We start from the raw sequence: 19,943 nt of genomic DNA on the forward strand, positions 1-19,943 counted from the left end.
TGAAAAAAATCAAGGAAAGTCCATCCATTCACTTTCTTCTGCTTATCCAGTTTAGGGTTGTGAACATGTAAAGTCCCTGCAGGAAAGCTCCAGCCTTGTGATGGATTTGAACAAAGGGTTTTCTTGCTGTGAGGCAATGGTGCAAACCACAGTTGGTAAATAAAATAGGCTACTATGGTAAATATTGAACTGAGAGCAGCCACTGAATAATTCTAATTTGAACCCTTATGTTGACCCATTAGACCTATTATTATGGAGAATTATGCTCTTACACTGTCTTTTTTTCAGTATATAAAAGCATATTTACATGTTGTTAGACATGGCACATTGTTGTCATTGTTCTTCTAGTGCAAACTAAAGCAATTAATCTCTTTGTAACCGCAGAATTGAATGATATAAATAATCCTTGCATAGATGGCCTGCATCAGAATACTGTCAGAAGACTTTATGGGATTTGCAACAATAATATTCATTTTTGTTTCCCTTTGGCTGAAATTAAGGCGTAACTTTACACATATGTGATTCATACATTTGTGAAACTGAGCTCCCATCTCTGTTATAAACTGTCACACCAAAGTCACTTGTATATGTACCCTGGAAAGCCTGGATGCGCATGCTCAGACATGGCAGCTGCCTGTGAGAAGCCCCTCAGAGCATACAGTTATGAACATTTAGCCAAATAAAAGTCGAGTTAACTGATTTGACTGCTGCGGAGTTTCGCTGCCAGAGCCGCGATGGAGTAAACAGTTGGCAGCGGGGACATTTGTGAGCTGGTCTGGATGGAAGCGACGGGTTTACGAGACGTTTTCAAATGTATAACGCTGTGTAAGCAAACACGAACGCCAGAAATGTGTCGTTTTAAAGGTTTCAGCCTGCATGAAGGGTGAGAGCTTAGCCAGATATACCGCGTTAGGAGCAGCTTCTCGATCTGCAGTTTTTCCGTGACTCTCAGGCCCAGCAACGCCTACTTCTACGTAAGCTAAAACATCTGGATTTGGCCACATGGGTTTGTTGTGCACAGTAAACAGCTGCGCTGACGGGGTTTCAGGCTGATTTTAGTGATGACCTAAGAGGGGAAAGAAAGATAGCTGGAGAAAATGCGATTTTAAAATCAATCGTAAAATACAATAATAATTCTTTTCTTTTTCATGTTTTAGCTATTGCAGCAATGGAGGATATTGGTCTTCTTCCCAAACCCACCCCCGAAACCCCAGTCCACAGACCCACAGTCCCTGAGACTTTTGGGCACCATCACATCCCACCAGGTGGGTATATGAGCTCATGCAATGTTTAATGAAATGTGAAAAATATCAGGTATTCACCTGTCCTAACAAGCAGAGGCAGACTTAAACAATTCACAAATTGTAACATAATCCCAGGCCACTCTGGTCACTTCAAATAAGAAGTATAGGTTTAGTAGTATATTTTTGTTTAGCAAGGATGTTACATTTCAAATGTGAGTGCTGGGAAGTGAAAAGGGTTTGTATGCCAAGTATGCCAAAGCCATACAAAGAGAAGAATTATCTTTAGTACACAGTTTGTGTTACCAACATGATATCAATATTTCATATTCAAATATTCCTGTGGGGCACGAGTGACTATTTACCAGTCACAGAACACACAAATATACAAGGTAAGGCACACAAAAAAACGTGTTTGCATGTTTTACACTTTTAAATGATTATTTTTATTCATTTAAGGGTCAATGTCAGTGTCTATTTGATTACAGTTGATTAGTAGCTTCTGAGTATCTGGGGTTTCACTTCTTTGTTTCTCATTTTTGTTAATATTCTTTTTTTAGGGTAATTTCTGTATAGTCTTGTGTTTTTAACCTTTATTGATTCATCCCTCCAGCTACCTGTTCCTTGTCTTTGTAGCCCTTGTATTTACTGTGTAGATGTATAGATGTCCTATTTTCTGTAACTTGTCTTGTGGATTCTGGACTGTTTATCACCTGGGAAATCAACATTAAAGCTCATTTTGAGTTCAATTCCTGCCTCCTGAGTTTGAGCCTATAAATGACTCAATAATCCACAGAGCCATTGATACAAGCAAACAGAACAAAACAAAGCTTCATACAAACAGACATATTTACTGAACATGAATGTGGGCTACAACAATGTAAAACAGGCTGTTGATGTGTGCACAATTACATGTGGAGACTAGGGGGAGAGTTACTGCTGACAGAATTCTGGACAGTCAACTCATTGCTGCTTGTTACAATGTATGCTTCTCTACATAGACCACCTGCATGTCGGTGATGCAAGCAGGAAATCTGACATGGACAAAGATGGAGTGGGTAAAAAACGGTCCCACTCAATGACAATATCTGAGCAGCAGATGATCTCCCAATTTCCTGTACATCACCAAGCACCTGTGGGTGCTGACACTAGTAAGTACAGATAAGAGTTAATGTACATCCACCTTTACTTGGATGTATAAGTGTGCATGCAAGTATTATAAAAAGTTAATTTTGTGAACATTCAATTGATATATATATATATTTTTTTTAATTTTCAGTAACACCGGTGGATTATTTATTATAATAATATTTTTATAATTATTCTTGTTATTATTATTATTATACATTTATCCATTATTATTTAATATATATACTTTTACGTATATAGTTAAATTAATTTGGGTCAACAGAAAAGTCAGCTGCTTCAGCGCCACCGGGCCTAGACATCCCCGAAATCCATGTATCACTCGTAGTTCCAGAACCTTACAAAAAGTCAGATCTTATTGGTTTAACATATTTGGTTCATTTTGACCGTTGCTCATAGAACTTGTCACTGTGAATCCTCAAAGTGAATGATAGTTTTTCCGTAATGTAGATTTCGTTGACTATATTGATGCAGTCCTCCTGTGACGGTGGTTCAACCTTTAACCATTTCCTTGTAATGGCTTTTTTGCTAGCAATCAATAGAATTGCCAACAGTCTCATATCAGACTTCTTCCAGTTTTGCGTGTTTACAGCTCCCAAATATATACACTGAAATGAACAGGGGATTTTAGATCCATAAACAAAATTTATATGATTACACATACAGGACCAAAATTACATTACATCCCCAGAAGATATGATAATGTTTAGCTCCAGAGGTCCCACAAAGCCTCCAACATAAGTCGCGACCTCCTCGGTGCCTTTTTTGAATTGGTGTAATAAAATATCTCACTAAGTGTCTCCATCCAAACTCTCGCCATGTATTGGAGACTTTTATGGTCCACTGCAGTTGACACATTTTTACCCAATTTTCACTAGGGATGAGTACATTGCCCTCCATCTCCCTCTCTTAATGTATTCAGAATTGGTCTCTTTGCCATGAACATTCAACTGAAATGCTTGAGTGCTATCAGAATAATAATAAGACCAATAAACATCCCCAATATTTCTGAGAAAAGATTTTGAGGGTTTAAACTTGAATGATTGTTTCATTGTTTCATTGTTTCTGAAAAATCCCAGACCTCCAGTGCTAGCAATGAAAAATAACAACAAAAATGTTTTTCTGTTTTTTGATCTGTTTGTACAGCACATCTTAATACAGTTGCCCAAAATGGAAACACCAATTTGGATAAAGCAGGCGCTGTCAGAAAAATAACCAAAGCCAAAGTTGCAGATCCATTAAAGTGGAAGCAAAACAGGCAGAAACAGCTGAGGATGGAGGGAAAATCATATGTAAGCAAACGCAAGAAAGATGGTGAGATTGTAACCAAACACCCAAGAGCCATAGGACCAAGATGCACCTCGGATGCATGCAAAAAAGCGACAAATCGGCTATGTAGTGAAATTACTGAAGAAACAAGGAAGAAGGTGTTCAATGAATTTTGGCAGCACATGAACTGGGCTCAGAGAAAGCTCTATGTAGCAGGACAAGTCGATCGTGACTCTGTGGAAAGATCTCGGGCTGCGGAGTTGCCTTCAAGGAGATCGGTATCACTTCGTTATCATTTGATGGTGGATGGCAAACGGACACAAGTATGTAAGAACATGTTCCTGTCCACGCTTGGGATTGGAGAATGGTCTGTGCTCAACTGGGCAACAGAAAAGACTGAATCAAACAAGAGCAAGTCAGAAAAAAAGCCAGTTGTGACTGCCCCTCCTGTAGACAGCAACACTGCAGTAGTTACTCAAGGTGAGTGTTTTTTTCTTTGACTGTTTATCAGTTACTTTATAAACTCGTTGACCTGATTTACACAAGTTTTGGCAGAAGCAATGAGGTATATCTCAATAATGATACGTGCATGTTAATAAGGTTCCCATGTTTTTACAGAACACATGAATGCAACTGACAAAGACAAAAACAGGCTACCAGAAAAAGAGGGGGCAATCCGAAAGAAATCCAGAGTTGCAAAACCACTAACATGGAAACAAAATCGTCAGAAGCAACTCAGGATGGAGGGAAAACCGTACACCAGCAAGAGAAAGAAAGATGGCGCCGCTATTACTAAAGCTCAAAGGTCAATGGGGCCAAGATGCACATCCGGTGCCTGCAAAAGGGCATCGAACCGCTTTTGTGCTGACTTTAGTGACGAAACGCGGAGTGGGCTGTTCACTGCTTTCTGGCAGTGTATGAACTGGACTCAGAGGAAGGTCTATGTGGCTGGGCTTGTGGACTGTGATCCGGTGGAAAGAACCCGTGCACCGTGGACTCAGTCTAGAAGATCAGTCTCAATGAGATATCATTTGATAGCAGATGGCGATAAAAAACAAGTTTGCAAAAAAATGTTCCTCTCCACTTTGGGGATTGGAGAGTGGTCAGTGCTTAACTGGGCCCAGAATGCCTCCCAGCTAGACGATTCGGAGGAGAACAGTAAGAAGCGAATGCAGAGGAAATCCCGTAAAGCTTCTGAGCATATAGTCCTGAAGGAGTTTCTAGAGAGTTTACCAAAAGTGTCACCTTCCTGTGGTGGAACGTCCACCTCTAAGCTCTGTCTGGAGCCAGTCTTCTCAAACATGTCCGAGGTCTACAGGTACTACTACAGCCACTGCGTGGATCAGAAGACAGCGCCGCTTTCACGCCAGGTTTTCTGTGCTGTGTTTAAAAAAATGAATTTAAGATTGTGTGACTCCAAAAAGGACCAGTGTTGTTCTTTTGGTGGAACTGGAAACTTGTTTAATGAGCTTTGGGAGGAATACTGCTTGGAAAGAGGAGCTCCAGGGCAACAACCTGAGAGAGTCGGTGACCCGTAGACCAATGTTGGTGTTTGTTGCCAAGTTAATACCAACTTTGTATTATACACCGTTTGTTTGAGACTTGATGGTGGATCCTCCTTTTATATTTGCACTTCTTGAAGCAGTGTAGTTGTCTTGATGTAGCTGAAACAATTTAAGCACTACGTTCATTTTGAGGCCTCCGAGTGGTTCGTGTTATTTGGAGCATCATTTTGTTAGAGCACAACAAAACTGCTATTTTATCGTTTCGATATGTATGATGTAAAAGGTCAAAGTCAACTCAAGTGTCAAAGTTGATATTTTCCCTTGTGAATTAAATATTAACAGCTACCAGAAGTATTTCCAGAATTCTTTCAAAGGCAGAGCAGTCACAGTCAAGCTGTTAGGACTCCCCAGATGTGTGTATGTGTGAAATCATCAAATCCAAACCAATCTGTCTCATCACGCCCTGCTGCTTTTTACACAATATGAAGTAACGGCTCTCCCAGCAGCTCCCTGAGTCACAGTAAGAATTACAAACACACGCATACACACAAATACATGCACACATGGTTATCGCCCTTCCTTTTCTTCTCCACACAGTGGCAGGAAGTTGTCCAGATATCCGCAGGGCCCTCTGAAAAAAGAGCGAGTGAACAAAGTGGGCTGGGTGGTGGAGTTGGAAGGTGTTGGTGGCAGCAGTGATGGGGATTTGGTGACTTCACTCACAGTTAACTATTCATTCTGAGCAGCCGTGCTGCAGCTACGGAAGAGCTACAGCGTCTTTTCAGTACGTGAAATAGAGAGTCTCATCTGAGCATTGGCACATCAGAAGCAGTTTGTAGTGGAATAATACCACACAGCTGGACTGGAGGACGGCTTTTTGAGAAGAAGGGGCAGCACCTGGTGACCGGGACGGCCTGAAGATGATAGCTCTGAGGACGTTTGTTCTTCTGGCACTGAGCTTGACATGTCAAGGTGAGTTACCCCCCTTCCCCATTCAAAGAATTCCTTTTTCTATTGAACCTACATGAAACACACCACCTGCTCAGTGAGTGACCAAACTGAACCCTGTAGCTATATGTCATGATCAGAAAGCTCATTCTGAAAGAAGAGGGGTTTAAAATGCATTCAGTTACAAACATATTTATATTTCTTTCAATGTGTAAAATATTTATAAGTTTACATGGTTTACAAACACACTTGCGTCAAAATGTAGTTCATAGTTTTGTTAAAGACAAAATGAAAAGTGTTTTTATTTTTTTTATGTCAGCAGTATATATACATATTTTTTAAATCTTTCCTGGCTCAGTTTTGTAAAATTACTCGTATCCAAAAGACTCCCTTTGCTGGCGAGTGAACATGTCTAATTACAGCTCTATTGTCTATCCTTTTTTTTTCTACCATGACTTTATGGTCCCGCACACACCTGCCAAACCCATTGTCCAACTCCATCACATTCTTCATTGCCAGAGTAACAACCTTCGACCTTTATCAAGTTCCCGACCCACTCCATTTCCTGTTTCTATTCGTTTCTCCTGGAAACTTCCTGTTTGTGTCAGGCTCATTTCCTGTTCCCTTTAACAGTACGAATCAGGAGCCACCTTTTATGGCTTGACCTGCATTGTTATGAAAAGCTGCTAATGGGTCTGAAACAATGAGTGGATTGAATTTGTGTGTGAGCTGGTCTGGAGATAAAAACAGTTAGAGAAAACTGCTTGTACAGTCATTTTATTTTCTGCAGCTGTGCATAATGTCTGGTTAGATAAGCTGAAATTTAGGACCTCGGATCTATTTTGCTGTACCAGAAAATAGTAAACTGGAGAGCTGTGGAAGTTTATTTACCTGTGACATATCTCACTGCTGATAAAAGTCACCTGCCGTTTAAAATACCCATGTGTGCTTCATTTGAGGACAAAATATTAATTAAAAAGTAGATCTACAAATACTACATCTGCAAATACTCTTTAATTTAGTGAGGAATACTATAATCACGCTGTGTGGTGTAGTGCAGTTTTTTGTTGTTGTTGTTTGTTTGTTTTTTTCTAAAGTCTAATATGCATCTGTCTCCACAGCTGCATCTGGTGATCCATGGGGCCACTGCCCAGTGAACCGAAAATGTAAAGAAAAGTTCGCAGATGGGACGTGTAACAGAGAGTGTACGGACCCCGAGTGTCTCAGAGACGGCTTTGACTGCCTGAAGGACAGGGTTCCCTGCAAGTAAAATACTTTTGTTCTTCTTGTCATTACAGCCCTCTGACTTTCAGAGCCCTTACAAATATTTTTTAACTTAGTGATAAATTCAAAACGACTTTGACATATATATAAATATAATTTTTTTCAAAATGTTTGGGTGTAGGAACAGATAGATTAACCATATATCATGAAACAAAAAGGTAATAAGATAGTGACGCACTAAACAGTCATAACAGCTTATTTATGCACTGTATTCTAATGCTTCTTATAAATATTTGATCAACTAAGATGTAGTTTGTGGCTCTGCTTTTTAAACTGAGGTAATATCACCTGTTCTTCTTCATCTTTTCCTCATTTTATTGTGGTTACCTTTTATTTTTATGTTAAAGAAAACCTTATGGAAAAGAAACTGGGCCAAGAAATACAAACAATCAATGTAATCTAAGAGTAAAACCTGTTGATTATTACTTTTATAATCATTTATGGAAGTTTAGTGTTCAGTCTTTAAAAAAAAATGAAACTATAAAAAAACACTAATACAAACTACAATACTAAAGAGATCCAGGCAGCACAAAGGTGTCTATAAAAGTAGAATAAATGAAAACATTAAGTAACCTTAGTACAAGTAGTCTGTTATCTGTTACTGTTCAGTATACCTTGAGTTGAGATTATTTCTTAGATCACCTATTCTTTTTTTGTTTTGTTTTTCTCCACTCTCATCATGACTCTCAGCCCGGGCCACATTCACTACTGCCGTGATCATTTTGCCAACTCCCTCTGTGATCAGGGATGTGATAGCGCGGCCTGTGGATGGGACAGCAGCGAATGCTTCAAACACCAGAGCCCCGTGTGGGCTAAAGGCACCCTGATCCTACACACTCGATTCCCACATCAACGTGGCGCCTCGTTCAACAGCTCCGTGCTCTGGGCACTCAGCGTCCTCCTCCTGTCACCGCTCAAGCTGAGAGACTCCGTGCCCCTCGCCACCACCAGGAATTTGTTCGACTTTAATGCTCAGGAGCTTGCTAACATGCTGGCGCAGGCGTCACCAGCAGACTCAGATGGGTGGGTACTGAGACAAATGTTTCTGACATTGTGATTGGGAGTTTCAAAAACAGTGCATGTTCTTTGTTTAACCTTTATGTAACAAGAGACATTTTGGCCTGGCAACATAAAAAATGTAAGACAAAGCAACACAATAATAACTCTAAAAATATGCAAATCTGCACCACCACAAGGAGTAAGTGGCCCTGTCAAGTCCTGTTCTAATTAAAATGTTGATATTTGGCACCAGAGTATCGATAACTGTATTATAAAAGAAAGATAAATATTATATTTTTCTCACTCTTACCTTTGCCATAGATATCACTCTGTTTACATTTGTCTTGTAGACCATCCAAGAGCCTGAAGCTGAAGAAATTGAGGCTATTTTTCCTCTTGTGATTTCACATATCCTTATTTGTGTAAAATAAGATTACACAGCAAAAGTACAATTATTTAGGAATATCTGTGTAAAAATACAAAAATATACAAATGAGCTTAGAGTTAGAGTAGAATTAATGAATTATCCATTTGATTTCAGTTAGAGATTAGGCTATGTGTCAGAGATGTAGAAAAATCTGTAACTTTAAATTTGTTTGCATTCAAAAAATAAAGTGTTAGCTCTTAGCTAAATAGGGGAAAATAGCATATCCCATTCCCCAAATAGCTGTGGTTAGTCTTTTAGGTGATTTACAGTTATACTGTTTTCTAAACACAGGCACAGTCAATTCATTTCAGTATCAAGTGCAAAAAATAAGACATGCTTGTTTTCTGCTTTAAATGTTGGAGTAGTTAGTAAATCCGTTCACATGCTTGGTTTAAATATTCTCCTCCCTAAATGTTAACTCCTAAATATATATATATACAACAGAGTAAGTCTGTGTTCCCACTTCTTAGATGCAATCATGTCACTACACTCTCTTTGTAAATGCCCAGTTTTGGGGCATAGTGTGTTAGTAAATCTGGTCCTTAATCTATATAGTTAAGACTTGAACATATTTAAAGCAAATAAAGTAACTGGGAAAGAAGATTCACAGAAATGTGAAATTCCATATTCTCCATAAAAGTTTTGGATCATTGTGCATTAACACAATTAAGACCAAAAAAAGTGGGCCACACATAAAACCTTGGGGAACTCCATTAATTACAATAAGCCAGTCATAATTGAGCTTTGTAGCTTTATTTGTTTTGAAATTATCTTTGTGTTTTGTTTTCTTTCTTTAATTTATTTTGTTGAAAGAGTATAACTTTTTGCAAAGGTAATTTTACCCATGCGAAAATACATATAAAACAATGCTCAAAGATGACATACATGTTTTTTCCAATCATTTCTTACTCTCTTTTTCCTAGCTCCCTCCTTTTCCTCCAAGTGGACAACAGGCCATGCTCCCGTTCACCCTCTACCTGTTTCCCTTATGCAACTGAGGCCGCAAATTTCCTGCGTGCTGTAAAGGAACTAAAACCTACCTCTTTCCCCAACCTCTCAGAGCTGGATGCCGTCATCAGCATTAGAGGTGTCCGAGAGGAAATAGGAAGCAGAGAGGAGGAAAAGGAAGTTGAAGGTAGGCTCACATGTCCTGTCTCCCACACACGCACATTTCCAGCTTTGAATTTCATCCAAACAAAACACTATAAAACACCTTTGTGTTTCCAGTGTGTACATTTTGTGCAGATTTTCAGATTTGTTGATGTGTTTCATATTTCAGATATAAATAGATACAAGCAAAAAGATAAAAATGAATCTTTTTCAAGTGTTTTTTTTTGTCTTTGTGTCTTCTTTTATTGTTTGAATTTTTTCATTTAAAGAGCCGACTCCCGCATGGCTTTGGGCCGTAGTTGCCATAGCTATTGGGCTTCTGCTGCTGCTGCCTCTCGTGGTAATCCTGGTAGTGAGGAGGGTGAGGCAGCAGCGGGCAAAGAGGAACAGTACTGACAGGGTGCAGCACCGGTCTAAAGTCACCGACAGTGACAGCAAAGCCAAGGCCTGGATACAGCATGCTACACACCAAGAACAACGGGTCAGAACCAGCAGAGAGAAAGATAAGGTCAGCTTGAAGAAAAAGAAAAAGGCCAAGGAAGCAGAAAAAAAGAGAAGGAGGGAACCGCTAGGGGAGGATGCCATGCGAATGCGGTGAGTGGAGCTCATTTGAGAGGATGTTTTGTCTGCCAATCTCCGGAATGATGTCATTGCATTCAGTAACAAGAGAGAGCTCATCCTGTATAATTATTACAAAGGCTGAATGTCACTTCACTTTCACCCTGGTACATTTTCTCATCTAATCCTGCCCTGAAACACAATTCCCAGTTTCTTAAAGGTAGGTGACCAGTGGTTGGTGAAGAGTAAAACTAGACCATGTTGTTCTTACAGGAATTGCTGTAGGATTGCAGCAAGCAGAATTTTTAATAAAAGAGGAGTCAGGAGTTTTGAAAAGAGCTGCCAGTTAAGTTTCGGTAACTGTTTACAAGATTTCATTTAAAAAATTGTCTGTGTGTCTGATATGTAAATAACAAGTGTTTAAGATGTTTTTTCTAAATATAGAAAGGAATTCATAGAATTAGACAACTGCTTTTTTATTTTATTATTTATGATATTTTCATTTTCCCCTTGGTGAATTAACAATTTTTTCCCCCTGTACAACAGATAAAAAGCCGATTTAGATGCTTACCAAGTTTTGATTCAAAGTCTTGATTAACCTCAAAATATAATCAAAAGCTTAGGTGAAACAGCATATAATCAATAACTGTACCCATAGTTAAGATATAGTACTGGGCTTATGGTGAAAACAGGAACATTTGATATTTCTGGACCTGAGACATCCCAGTGATATCCTCTTCATTTCTGCATGAATACCTTTGTTTCATATCAGCCGATATTTGCATAATATATTATTGTTCTTAACTGTGCTGAAAAATAAGAAAGTAAAGCAAAGGACATGAAAACACAATGTGCCCACATGAAAACTACTGCAGTTTTCAGTGTGCCGTATCAAAACTGTGCTTTGGTTTTCAGGCCTCTTAAGAGGGACCAGGATATAGGAAGTGACACAGACTTTACTCAGAGTTCAATGGAGGACCTCAGTGTGAGATGCTCCAGACGTCAGGACGATGCCTCCATCTGTGACCACAGGACCCAGGAGCAGAAACACTACCGTGCTGGAGCCGCTCAGCCCCGCAGAGCTATACAGTGTAAGGAAACATCAGTATTTTGTCTCAGTTGCTTGACTATCTGGCTTAGTAATCTCTATATACCATAAATTCTATTGCTGTAAAGAATATGGCAGATATTGTAATCAAATCTGTCATTATTCTGTACAACTGTACAACAAAATACACAATACATTCTTATATAGTTCTATACTGTGTATTGTGTATTTTGTTGTACAGTTATTTTATTTTCAACTTTAATTTATATATTTTATCTTATTCTTTCCCAGTTAAATTTACCCTTCATTCTAAATTGTGTTGTACAGTTATTTCATTTTTAACCTTAATTTATATTTTATTCTTTCCTAGTTAAATTTACCCTTTTTAATTTTTCATATTTATTTCCTATCTTATTCATAGCCTTTTTTTTTTTTAGGTCACGAGCAGTTGTCTAAGCATTTCACTGCATATCGTACTGTGTATGACTGTGTACGTGACAAATAAAATTTGAATTTGAATTTATTCAACTGTAGTCACAAAATGCTGGTTTCTGATGGACCTCAGCAGCAGAAAAGATCACTGTTATGATTCAAAGAGCAAATCTGTGTTTCCAGTTTCTCCAAAATGTTTTTCATTTGATATTTTTGCATTTGATTGCTTTGGTAGTTTCTCAAAGTAAAATATTAAAGTAAACTTGGGAGCTTTAAGCTATTTTTATCCAGATGATTATTAAAATTAATAATTTGTTGCACCTATAGGCTGAACATTTCACCACAGATGTCACACATACAAAGCTGAAATTCAAACTGTATTCACTGTCAGACCCAGAATCACTCTATTTAGTATCTTCAGTATCTCACAGCTAAACTCACAGACTATTGTTGTAAAGTGAATAAAGTGATTAATAAAGTAAAGTAAAGTAATAAAGTTTATAGTAAAGCAGGATTCATACAAACACACTTTGCAGCACGAAATTGCATTGTGGGACATAAAATGTTCGTGACAACTATACATTTCCTGTTTTTATAATGTCCTTAACCCTGAAACGTTGCTTGCTTTCCCTCAGCTCCACCTAGAGGTTGGGAGAGGAATGCCATGCCTCCTCCTCTGCTCAGTCCTCCTCAGCAGGTCAGTTTCATTATGTCAATGTTTCGAGAAGCCATTATATGCCAGGAATTTAAACAGTTTTTGCCCTGTGACTGTAGAGAGATTCTGATGGTGTATTTAGTTTCATGTTTTACTTAAGAAGATTTCTTTATGTTTTGACTTTAGAACAAGATTTTAGAAAAGAAGGTTTAAACTTTTCTTTAAAATAAATTAAAAAAAGGCATTATGACAGAGTTTGTATTGATTATGTGTCTCGTCATTGTGGTTTGGTTGTGTTGGCAGTCTGCAGAGTGGTGTGGCCCAGATGGGTCTGTGGTTCTGATCCGAGCAGTGCGTAGTGGGCTGGACAGAGTGGTCTTGGAGCTTCTGCGAGCAGGAGTGCCAGTCAACAATACAGATCATACTGGTAATGCTTCCTGGTCCCAGTTACTATCACGAAAACATGGCTCAACACCAAACCTAATAAACCTAAAATAGAATTTCAATCTAAACGTTTATTCCTTTAATCATTTGGTTTAAGAAAAAGTTGTAACAATGAACAAAATCCAAGCCATTCCAGCACACACACACACACACAACATGGTCAAAATGACAAATATTAAAGCTAATGATTCTAAAATTCTTTAACTATATGTTTAGAAACAAAAACAATGGAAAGATTAAAAGGTACCCGGTAGACAACGGTTCCTCAAAAGGTCTCTCTTTGAAATTTAATGGCGTTACAGCCGATACCTTTTGTGATGTCTCTCCAAACCAGAACTGTTGACTGTCTGTTGGTTCACGTCATGGGATCACCAAAGTTTGTATATTTCAAACAACTCTTCAGAGTTGGACCACCAACTTACATTGTTTAGAGCAGTGGTTCTTAAATTTCTGCCATGCCTCACTTTAGAGGCCAAAGTTCATTCCCCACAACCCATATTAATTTTTACTTAAATAAACGTGCACATCGTCGGCACAGTGGCATCAGCAAACTTTTGTTTGTTCAGTAAACAACACAAACAATTCTTCACATTAGTTTTACTTCACAGTTTTTACCTGGTTGTCTATGCACCCACGCAGTGGCCCCACACCTCACAGTGTGCAGTACAGGGTGATGAAAAAAAAAAAGAACGCGTCTAAATGCAATATCTGTTTAGACGAGAGTGGATTGAAGTTTAAATTTAGTCTATATAGCACCAGTTCAAAACAGAGAGAGACCCTCAATGATCAGACAGTCAGAACTTCTGTTTAACAGGAAGAGACCTCTGGCAGAGATATAGTCAAACACATGTTATCTTTAGGCACTTGGCAAAGTAAAAGTTCTGATATCTGTTACAAAAATAAACCTAGTACCTAAAACTACCTTTTAACAGGATTAAACCAATGACAGAAGCAGGGCCAATCTCCCCTGACATAGCTGGGGTGCAACAGCACACAAATAAAACACAATGCAAATCGTAAACACCTGCCCAGTTGAGAGCCAGCAGTTACAGAACAAAATCTCTGACCCAGAGATAGATGGAAGAAAGGTACAGAGAGATACACAAGACATGCAGTAGTGGTGTATCAATGCACAGTGGCTGAAAGAGAGGAATGTGGAGTATGAGCAGTCTGAGCCTGTAGCAGAATAACTAAGAGAGAGGATGTCTGCCTCCTGAACCCAAACATGTACAGCTCATGAGTAAGTCATTTTTTTTCTGACACCTGCACACGGAGGGGTTGAGTAACTTGTAACTTACCCCATCTCTCTCACGTCCTCTTTTTGTGTCCCTCCTGTCCTGTCCTCTGCTGTCTGTGACCTCCATCACTTCCTCTCTCTCCTTCTCCAGCTCCCCTGCTGCCCTCCTCTGACTCAGAACAAAGTTAATGTGCTCTAGTACTTAAACTCAAGTCGATGGACATATTAGCTTTGGTGTTCATGCTTCCTTTTTTTTTACTTTTACTTTCCTTTGGGCCTCTGTGTCTCTATCTATCTCCTTCTGCAGCTCTTATTCTTCCACCTTTATATCCCGTCATCTCTTTTCCAGTTTGGCTGAGGCAGGTCATCCCCTGCCTTCATCCTCCCTCTCCTCATCCTCTGGGCTCGTTGTGTAATAGTTGTTCACTGGCTGACTTACTCCCTCCCTTCTTCCCCTGTCAACCTCCCCCTCCACTCACACTGTCTCTCTCAGGGAGATCAGCCCTGCACTGGGCATGCTCAGTAAACCACCTCTCACTAGCAAGGACCCTCATTCGCTACGGTGCTGCTGTGGACCTACAAGACAATAAGGTAAGCTCTGATGGATTTTCTCTAGTGTTAAGTGAAGACTTTTAATCCTGACATTTATTTAGCATCACTTCTGTTGTTTATAGTTTTGAATTGCAAACAGAAGTAACATTTATGTTTGAATTTCTGAAGCATTAAGTGTTCATAAATATAAGTAATGTGTGGTATTCCTGATTATTTCTTTGCTAGGGAGAAACAGCACTCTTCCTCTCTGCCCTCCATGGCTGCTATGACACTGCCAGACTTCTTCTTCTTCATGGTGCCAATCTTGAGCTGCACGACCGGAGGGGACGCCGGCCAATTGACGTGGCCAGAGAGGGAATGCGTCACCAAGTGCTGGAACTCCTGTTGGCTCATGAGATCCAGAGAGGACCCATCCCTGTGGACACGGGAAGCGACATGATGTGGGAGGAGCGCACTCTGATGTACTCACCGTGGGTGGGCTCACAAGGCCTGCCTGGAAGAAGTGCCTCCTTCTCTGGTATCATAGGGCATCGGGATATGACCCCACCAGTACAAAAGTAAGATTTTGGAATTATAAGGCCGATCAAAGTATAGAATTTTTTACCAGCCTTATAGCTAAATCAACAGGTTTAGCTAGGTAGATGGATGGATCGATACTCCATAGGCTCTAAAGGGGAAATTTTTGTGTTATGGCAACAGGGTAACGTATTCGAGTCAGTTTTATTCATATACACCAAACCATAACAGCAGTCGCCTCAGGGCGCTTTATACTGCAAGGTAGAGACTAGAGATGGCACGATACCACTCTTTTATGTCCGATACCGATATCATAAATTTGGATATCTGTCGATACCGATATGAATCCGATATAGTGTATTTTTTAATCAATAAAACTTTTTTTTTTAATATCTCGCTGCATTTTGTATAAGTTCATACTCAAGTTAAAAAACAAAACACTAAAGCTATTCTGTTATACTTGTATGCAAAAAATACACTGCACCCAAGATATTTCATAGTTCAGCAATACTGATCAACGTAATAAACATAAACCTGCACCATCCTCCCTATTCTGGTGTTTTAAAGAGTACTTAGCGGAAATATTAAGCAGCCTAACTAATAGGGTTGTCAACTACCAGCTGAAAAAAATAGGGAACCACCCCCCTCTGCCTCGTGATGCTTAATCGACGCAATCAACTTTAATTTAATGCACGTGTAAAGAAAATTCACAATAAATTTTTATTTTTCCACAATAATTAAATAGATTCAACATCTTTTTTCAAAAGAATTGCAGACTGCACAGATGGTACCTTCCCAAAGGAAAAAGTACTATAGCTTACTAGATATTACTAGGTATATTAGACTTAACAGTTACTATATACAGTAATGGACATCTATACATTTTACATCAGATTAAAACTTTGAGTGTAAGATTCAGATAATTATTTATTAAAAGCGAGACATTTTAACTGAGAATAAGAAAGAAAAGTATGTCTTTGTGCCCCTTTTCTCTGTTAATGCCCTACCTGCCCCCCTGCATAACTTTGCTAGATCCGCCCCTGCACAGTTACCAGCCGTCAGCTACGTAGAAAAGGATCCTGGTGTAGAAAGTAATATTAAATAAATTCTAACAACAGCTTATCAAGCTGCTGCTGTTGTTCAGCCGCTGGTTTCCTCTTTCTGGCGCAAAGTGGGCGATAAACTAACAAGAGAGACGGACTCGCGACAGAAAAGCCGATCAGCTGATCATTGATCAGTTTCATGATTGAAGTAGCAGCAGGAGAGGGAGGGAGAGAAGCAGTCACTCCATATATCGGTTGTTAAGCTTAACGTGGGAATGCTTTACAAACATTCAGAGATGAAACTTACACACTTGCTTTACTTCTCTCTGGGATAACTTTCTCGGAGATGAAATGCCGGTTTGGTAGCGAGGCTTCAAATGCTCAACCAGACCGCCGAGAGTTCTCGCACGCCACAGCCGCTCTATCATGTGAAGCATACTGCTCCGACGTGCTAAGGTTATGAGCTGAGTTATGCCATGTCGCAAGTTTTGTGAGGTGTTTTCCTGATATTTAATGGATCAGATTGCATTTTTTATTTCTCTCCGATATCCGATCCAGTAATACCGATACGTAATATCGGATCGGTCCATCTCTAGTAGAGACCCTATAATAATACAAAACACCAACAATCAAACGACCCCATTTGAGCAAGCACTTGACAGCAGTGGGAATAAAACCTACCTTTTAGCAAATATTCCCACATGTGCATAGTAAGGGCCTGGTAATGTGAGATAATATGTCATAAAATAAAATAGATAATGATTTTAACACATAAAAAACAAAGAAAATAAAAACAAATGTGAATATCTCCTGTAGTTATAGTTGAACTTCTTTGGAGATTCATTCGATGATACGCTGAAGTCACAAAATTAAAGTTATTTAGCTGATTTTTCATCCAAGATATTGTTAACATAGACTGTACATAAAATATGGCCACTGTGCGTCAGTGTGAATGTTTTGGCTGTTGCCATCTTTGTTTTCTTGGGGTAAGAAATGACAACATGGGTGAAATGCTAAGTTATCAGCTAACACCTGCTAGCTTGGTTTAGCCAGGTGCATCCGTGGCTGCATGTGTATGTATAAGTTCTTTGAACCAACAGAGACACCCAGAAATTAGCACTGAGTAAAATAGAGATAATATATTGCTGTTTCAGTCGCCAAAACTGGCACATTAATATTTAAATTAATATTTTATTTATGTAAAAGTTTCAAATTTAATCAGTGGGACATTATTTTATGTTATTTATGAATTTGCAGAAGAAAAAATGAAGATGTAGACATTCATTTGGACATAAGTTTGTGTTAACCAAGACCTTATTTCAGGCTTTTACACCAAAAACGTGAAGTCTTTGATGTCCATACCCAGAACTGCAAAAATACCAGTTATTTCCAGTTTTAAGGGTTCATTCCCAAAGACCTCTTTAGGTTTTTTTTGTTTGTTTGTTTTTATGCTGTCTAATGTTATGATGACCTTCTTGTCTTGCCAGTGATTGGTCCATGGGCCGAGTGCAGTACCCTCCTCCTCAGAACTGGCGACCCCAGCTCAACCAGTCAGCAACAGCTCTCGTTCCTCCACGGGTCATGGGCCGCTCCCCTCGGCCAATCAGCACCTTACAAGAGGTAACATCAGAAGACGAGGACCGTGACAGGCATCAGGAAGTCCCCAGAGCCGCCACGCCTCACTTCCTGTCCCCCCAGCCTGCCCCTCGGCAGCGTTCCTTTTCCTGCACCCAGCATGCACTGCAGCGCCGCTCTAGCGCCCACCATCCAGAACCCAATTACCTTATAGTGTCAGACAGAGCACCCAATGAGCCCGTAGAGAGAGTAGTTGTTTCCCCTCCCACCGATACTGCTACCCCACCAGAACACCAGCCGGCTGCAAACGGAGACAGTGTTATTAGAGTAGAGCAAGCAGCACTGAGTTCAACAAACTCGGAGCAGAAGTCCAGAAGTGAGAGGTTAAACAACATGAGTGACTCCACACAAACAGCCCTGTAGGAAAGGAAATTCAGCTTCCTTTAGAGACACCCAGTTTTAGTTTGTCATTCGGTGCAAAGCCCTAAGCTGGACTTTAATTGTTTGTATCCAGTGTTTCTTTGCCCATTGCTTCTTAAGTGGATTGGTGTCAGACTAATACACAACAGCATAGAGAGATATTCCTTCCCTTATTACCTCTTTTTTAATTATTTCTTTTTAAATCAGCCTCATGTAAATAATTGTTTTCTTGTTTTGTTAAGATTGAGGGATACTGTTGTAAATGTTCTCTTATATGGCATGTTCAAATTTTGTAAATAATAAAACTGAATGTCTAAGATGAATTCTACTCAAATATGCAACAGCTGGTATTCATTGAAGAAATATTCAAGGAAAAATAAATGAATAACACATGCATAGCTGCACAGAGATGTCAGGGATGCATGCAATAAAGTGACTTTTTGTTGACATGTTGTGGATTTTTTTTCTCGTTAATTTACATCCACAGTCTGCGCATTCTTAAGTTATCATAAGTCCTTTATCTATCATCTTTTTTCAACTCACGATCATCAAGCATTAATGATAAAACCAAAGTCTTTGTAGAAGCAAGTCCTGCAACTGTGCAGCAGCACTCAAACAACTCTTGGTACTTACCCGGGGACTTAAAAACTGAAATCAAAAATAACTTTAATTAAATGAAACTGCGTGCATAGAGTGAACAATAAAAAAATAGATTAAAACTGCTTAAAATGTTTGCTTCAATCGTCCCACCCCCCACCGGCTCCCAGAATCACTATAATTGTAAAATACCATAAAAACTGAATCGCCTTTGATGACGTTTTTAATAACAGTCAGATTCTGCTTTTGGGACTGCAGAAATGAGTTATGATGAGATGTGCGAGGTTTTCACTTTTGCACAGGCAGTGATGCGTAAAACACTGGCCTCTTTCTGGTGACGTCCAAGGCCAGCAGCTACTGCTCCGAGGAAACGTCCTGCAGATATTCTGGTCTCATTATTTTTAAGTTAAATAATTATCAGATGAATGGTTCTCAGCACAGATTTCATTTATTTATTAATTATTGTTGTTATACTCGAAATTCTGGCTACAATTGGAACTGTTTTGATTTCTACTGACAAAAAGACAAAAATCGTCATTTTCATTCTTGACCTTTTTCTACTAATTGAATTAAATCAGAACAAAAAATATTTTTCTCTCCGTTTGTTTTCCTCTTCTTCTTCTTCTTCTTTTTTTTTTTTTATAAATGTCTTTCTTCAGATGAAGGAGCGTATTTGTGGGAAGACTGAATTAGAGTTGCGCTGACAGCTAAGTGTTAAAATTGATACATCCCGAAAACTAGCACAAGGTGTGCACGTCATTTACACGTCTGCATTTGGGTTCCCAGGCGCATTTGTCAGCTGCAGAGGTGTAAATGACTTGCATGATAAGAGAATCGTGGCGAAGGCAGGTCTGTAAACAGGTGGAATTAAATGTAATCAGTGAGCGTTAAAGCACTTTTACGCACACCACAAAATGTGGTATTATTTCTGCACTAA

At 39.2% G+C, this 19,943-nt stretch overlaps 2 protein-coding genes across 3 annotated transcripts; both read left to right on the forward strand.

The window, feature by feature from the left end:
* The first annotated feature begins 631 nt into the window (after nt 1-631).
* LOC101485038 (uncharacterized) lies at nt 632-5,659 on the forward strand. 2 transcript variants are annotated; one of them, XM_004568541.3, is made up of 5 exons: nt 632-825; nt 1,158-1,265; nt 2,243-2,392; nt 3,534-4,136; nt 4,275-5,659. In XM_004568541.3, exons 1-5 carry the CDS (start codon nt 780-782, stop codon nt 5,192-5,194), a joined length of 1,827 nt encoding a protein of 608 aa, XP_004568598.3. In that variant the 5' UTR covers nt 632-779; the 3' UTR covers nt 5,195-5,659. The 2 variants fall into 2 exon arrangements, with proteins under 2 accessions (XP_004568598.3, XP_004568599.3); XM_004568542.3 differs by lacking the exon at nt 632-825 and adding an exon at nt 849-974.
* A 182-nt stretch (nt 5,660-5,841) lies between these two features.
* Nucleotides 5,842-18,856, forward strand: notchl (notch receptor, like). The gene is made up of 11 exons (XM_004568540.4): nt 5,842-6,133; nt 7,231-7,375; nt 8,084-8,416; nt 9,743-9,954; nt 10,199-10,523; nt 11,403-11,578; nt 12,603-12,664; nt 12,926-13,049; nt 14,797-14,894; nt 15,081-15,412; nt 17,902-18,856. The coding sequence occupies exons 1-11, from the start codon at nt 6,082-6,084 to the stop codon at nt 18,410-18,412; spliced, it is 2,370 nt and encodes a 789-aa protein (XP_004568597.1). The 5' UTR covers nt 5,842-6,081; the 3' UTR covers nt 18,413-18,856.
* Nucleotides 18,857-19,943: the final 1,087 nt, after the last annotated feature.

The sequence above is a fragment of the Maylandia zebra genome, linkage group LG11 (assembly GCF_041146795.1).
Source record: "Maylandia zebra isolate NMK-2024a linkage group LG11, Mzebra_GT3a, whole genome shotgun sequence".
In the NCBI taxonomy this organism is placed as follows: Eukaryota; Metazoa; Chordata; class Actinopteri; order Cichliformes; family Cichlidae; genus Maylandia; species Maylandia zebra.

Excerpts from the sequence above, each read along its gene's own strand:
- notchl (XM_004568540.4), top strand. The coding sequence starts at position 6,082 with ATGATAGCTCTGAGGACGTTTGTTCTTCTGGCACTGAGCTTGACATGT. Across the intron at positions 9,955-10,198 it reads GGAGGAAAAGGAAGTTGAAG|AGCCGACTCCCGCATGGCTT; the intron begins GTAGGCTCACAT and ends TTTCATTTAAAG. Across the intron at positions 10,524-11,402 it reads GAGGATGCCATGCGAATGCG|GCCTCTTAAGAGGGACCAGG; the intron begins GTGAGTGGAGCT and ends TTTGGTTTTCAG.
- LOC101485038 (XM_004568541.3), top strand. The coding sequence starts at position 780 with ATGGAAGCGACGGGTTTACGAGACGTTTTCAAATGTATAACGCTGT. Across the intron at positions 1,266-2,242 it reads GCACCATCACATCCCACCAG|ACCACCTGCATGTCGGTGAT; the intron begins GTGGGTATATGA and ends TTCTCTACATAG. Across the intron at positions 2,393-3,533 it reads ACCTGTGGGTGCTGACACTA|CACATCTTAATACAGTTGCC; the intron begins GTAAGTACAGAT and ends CTGTTTGTACAG.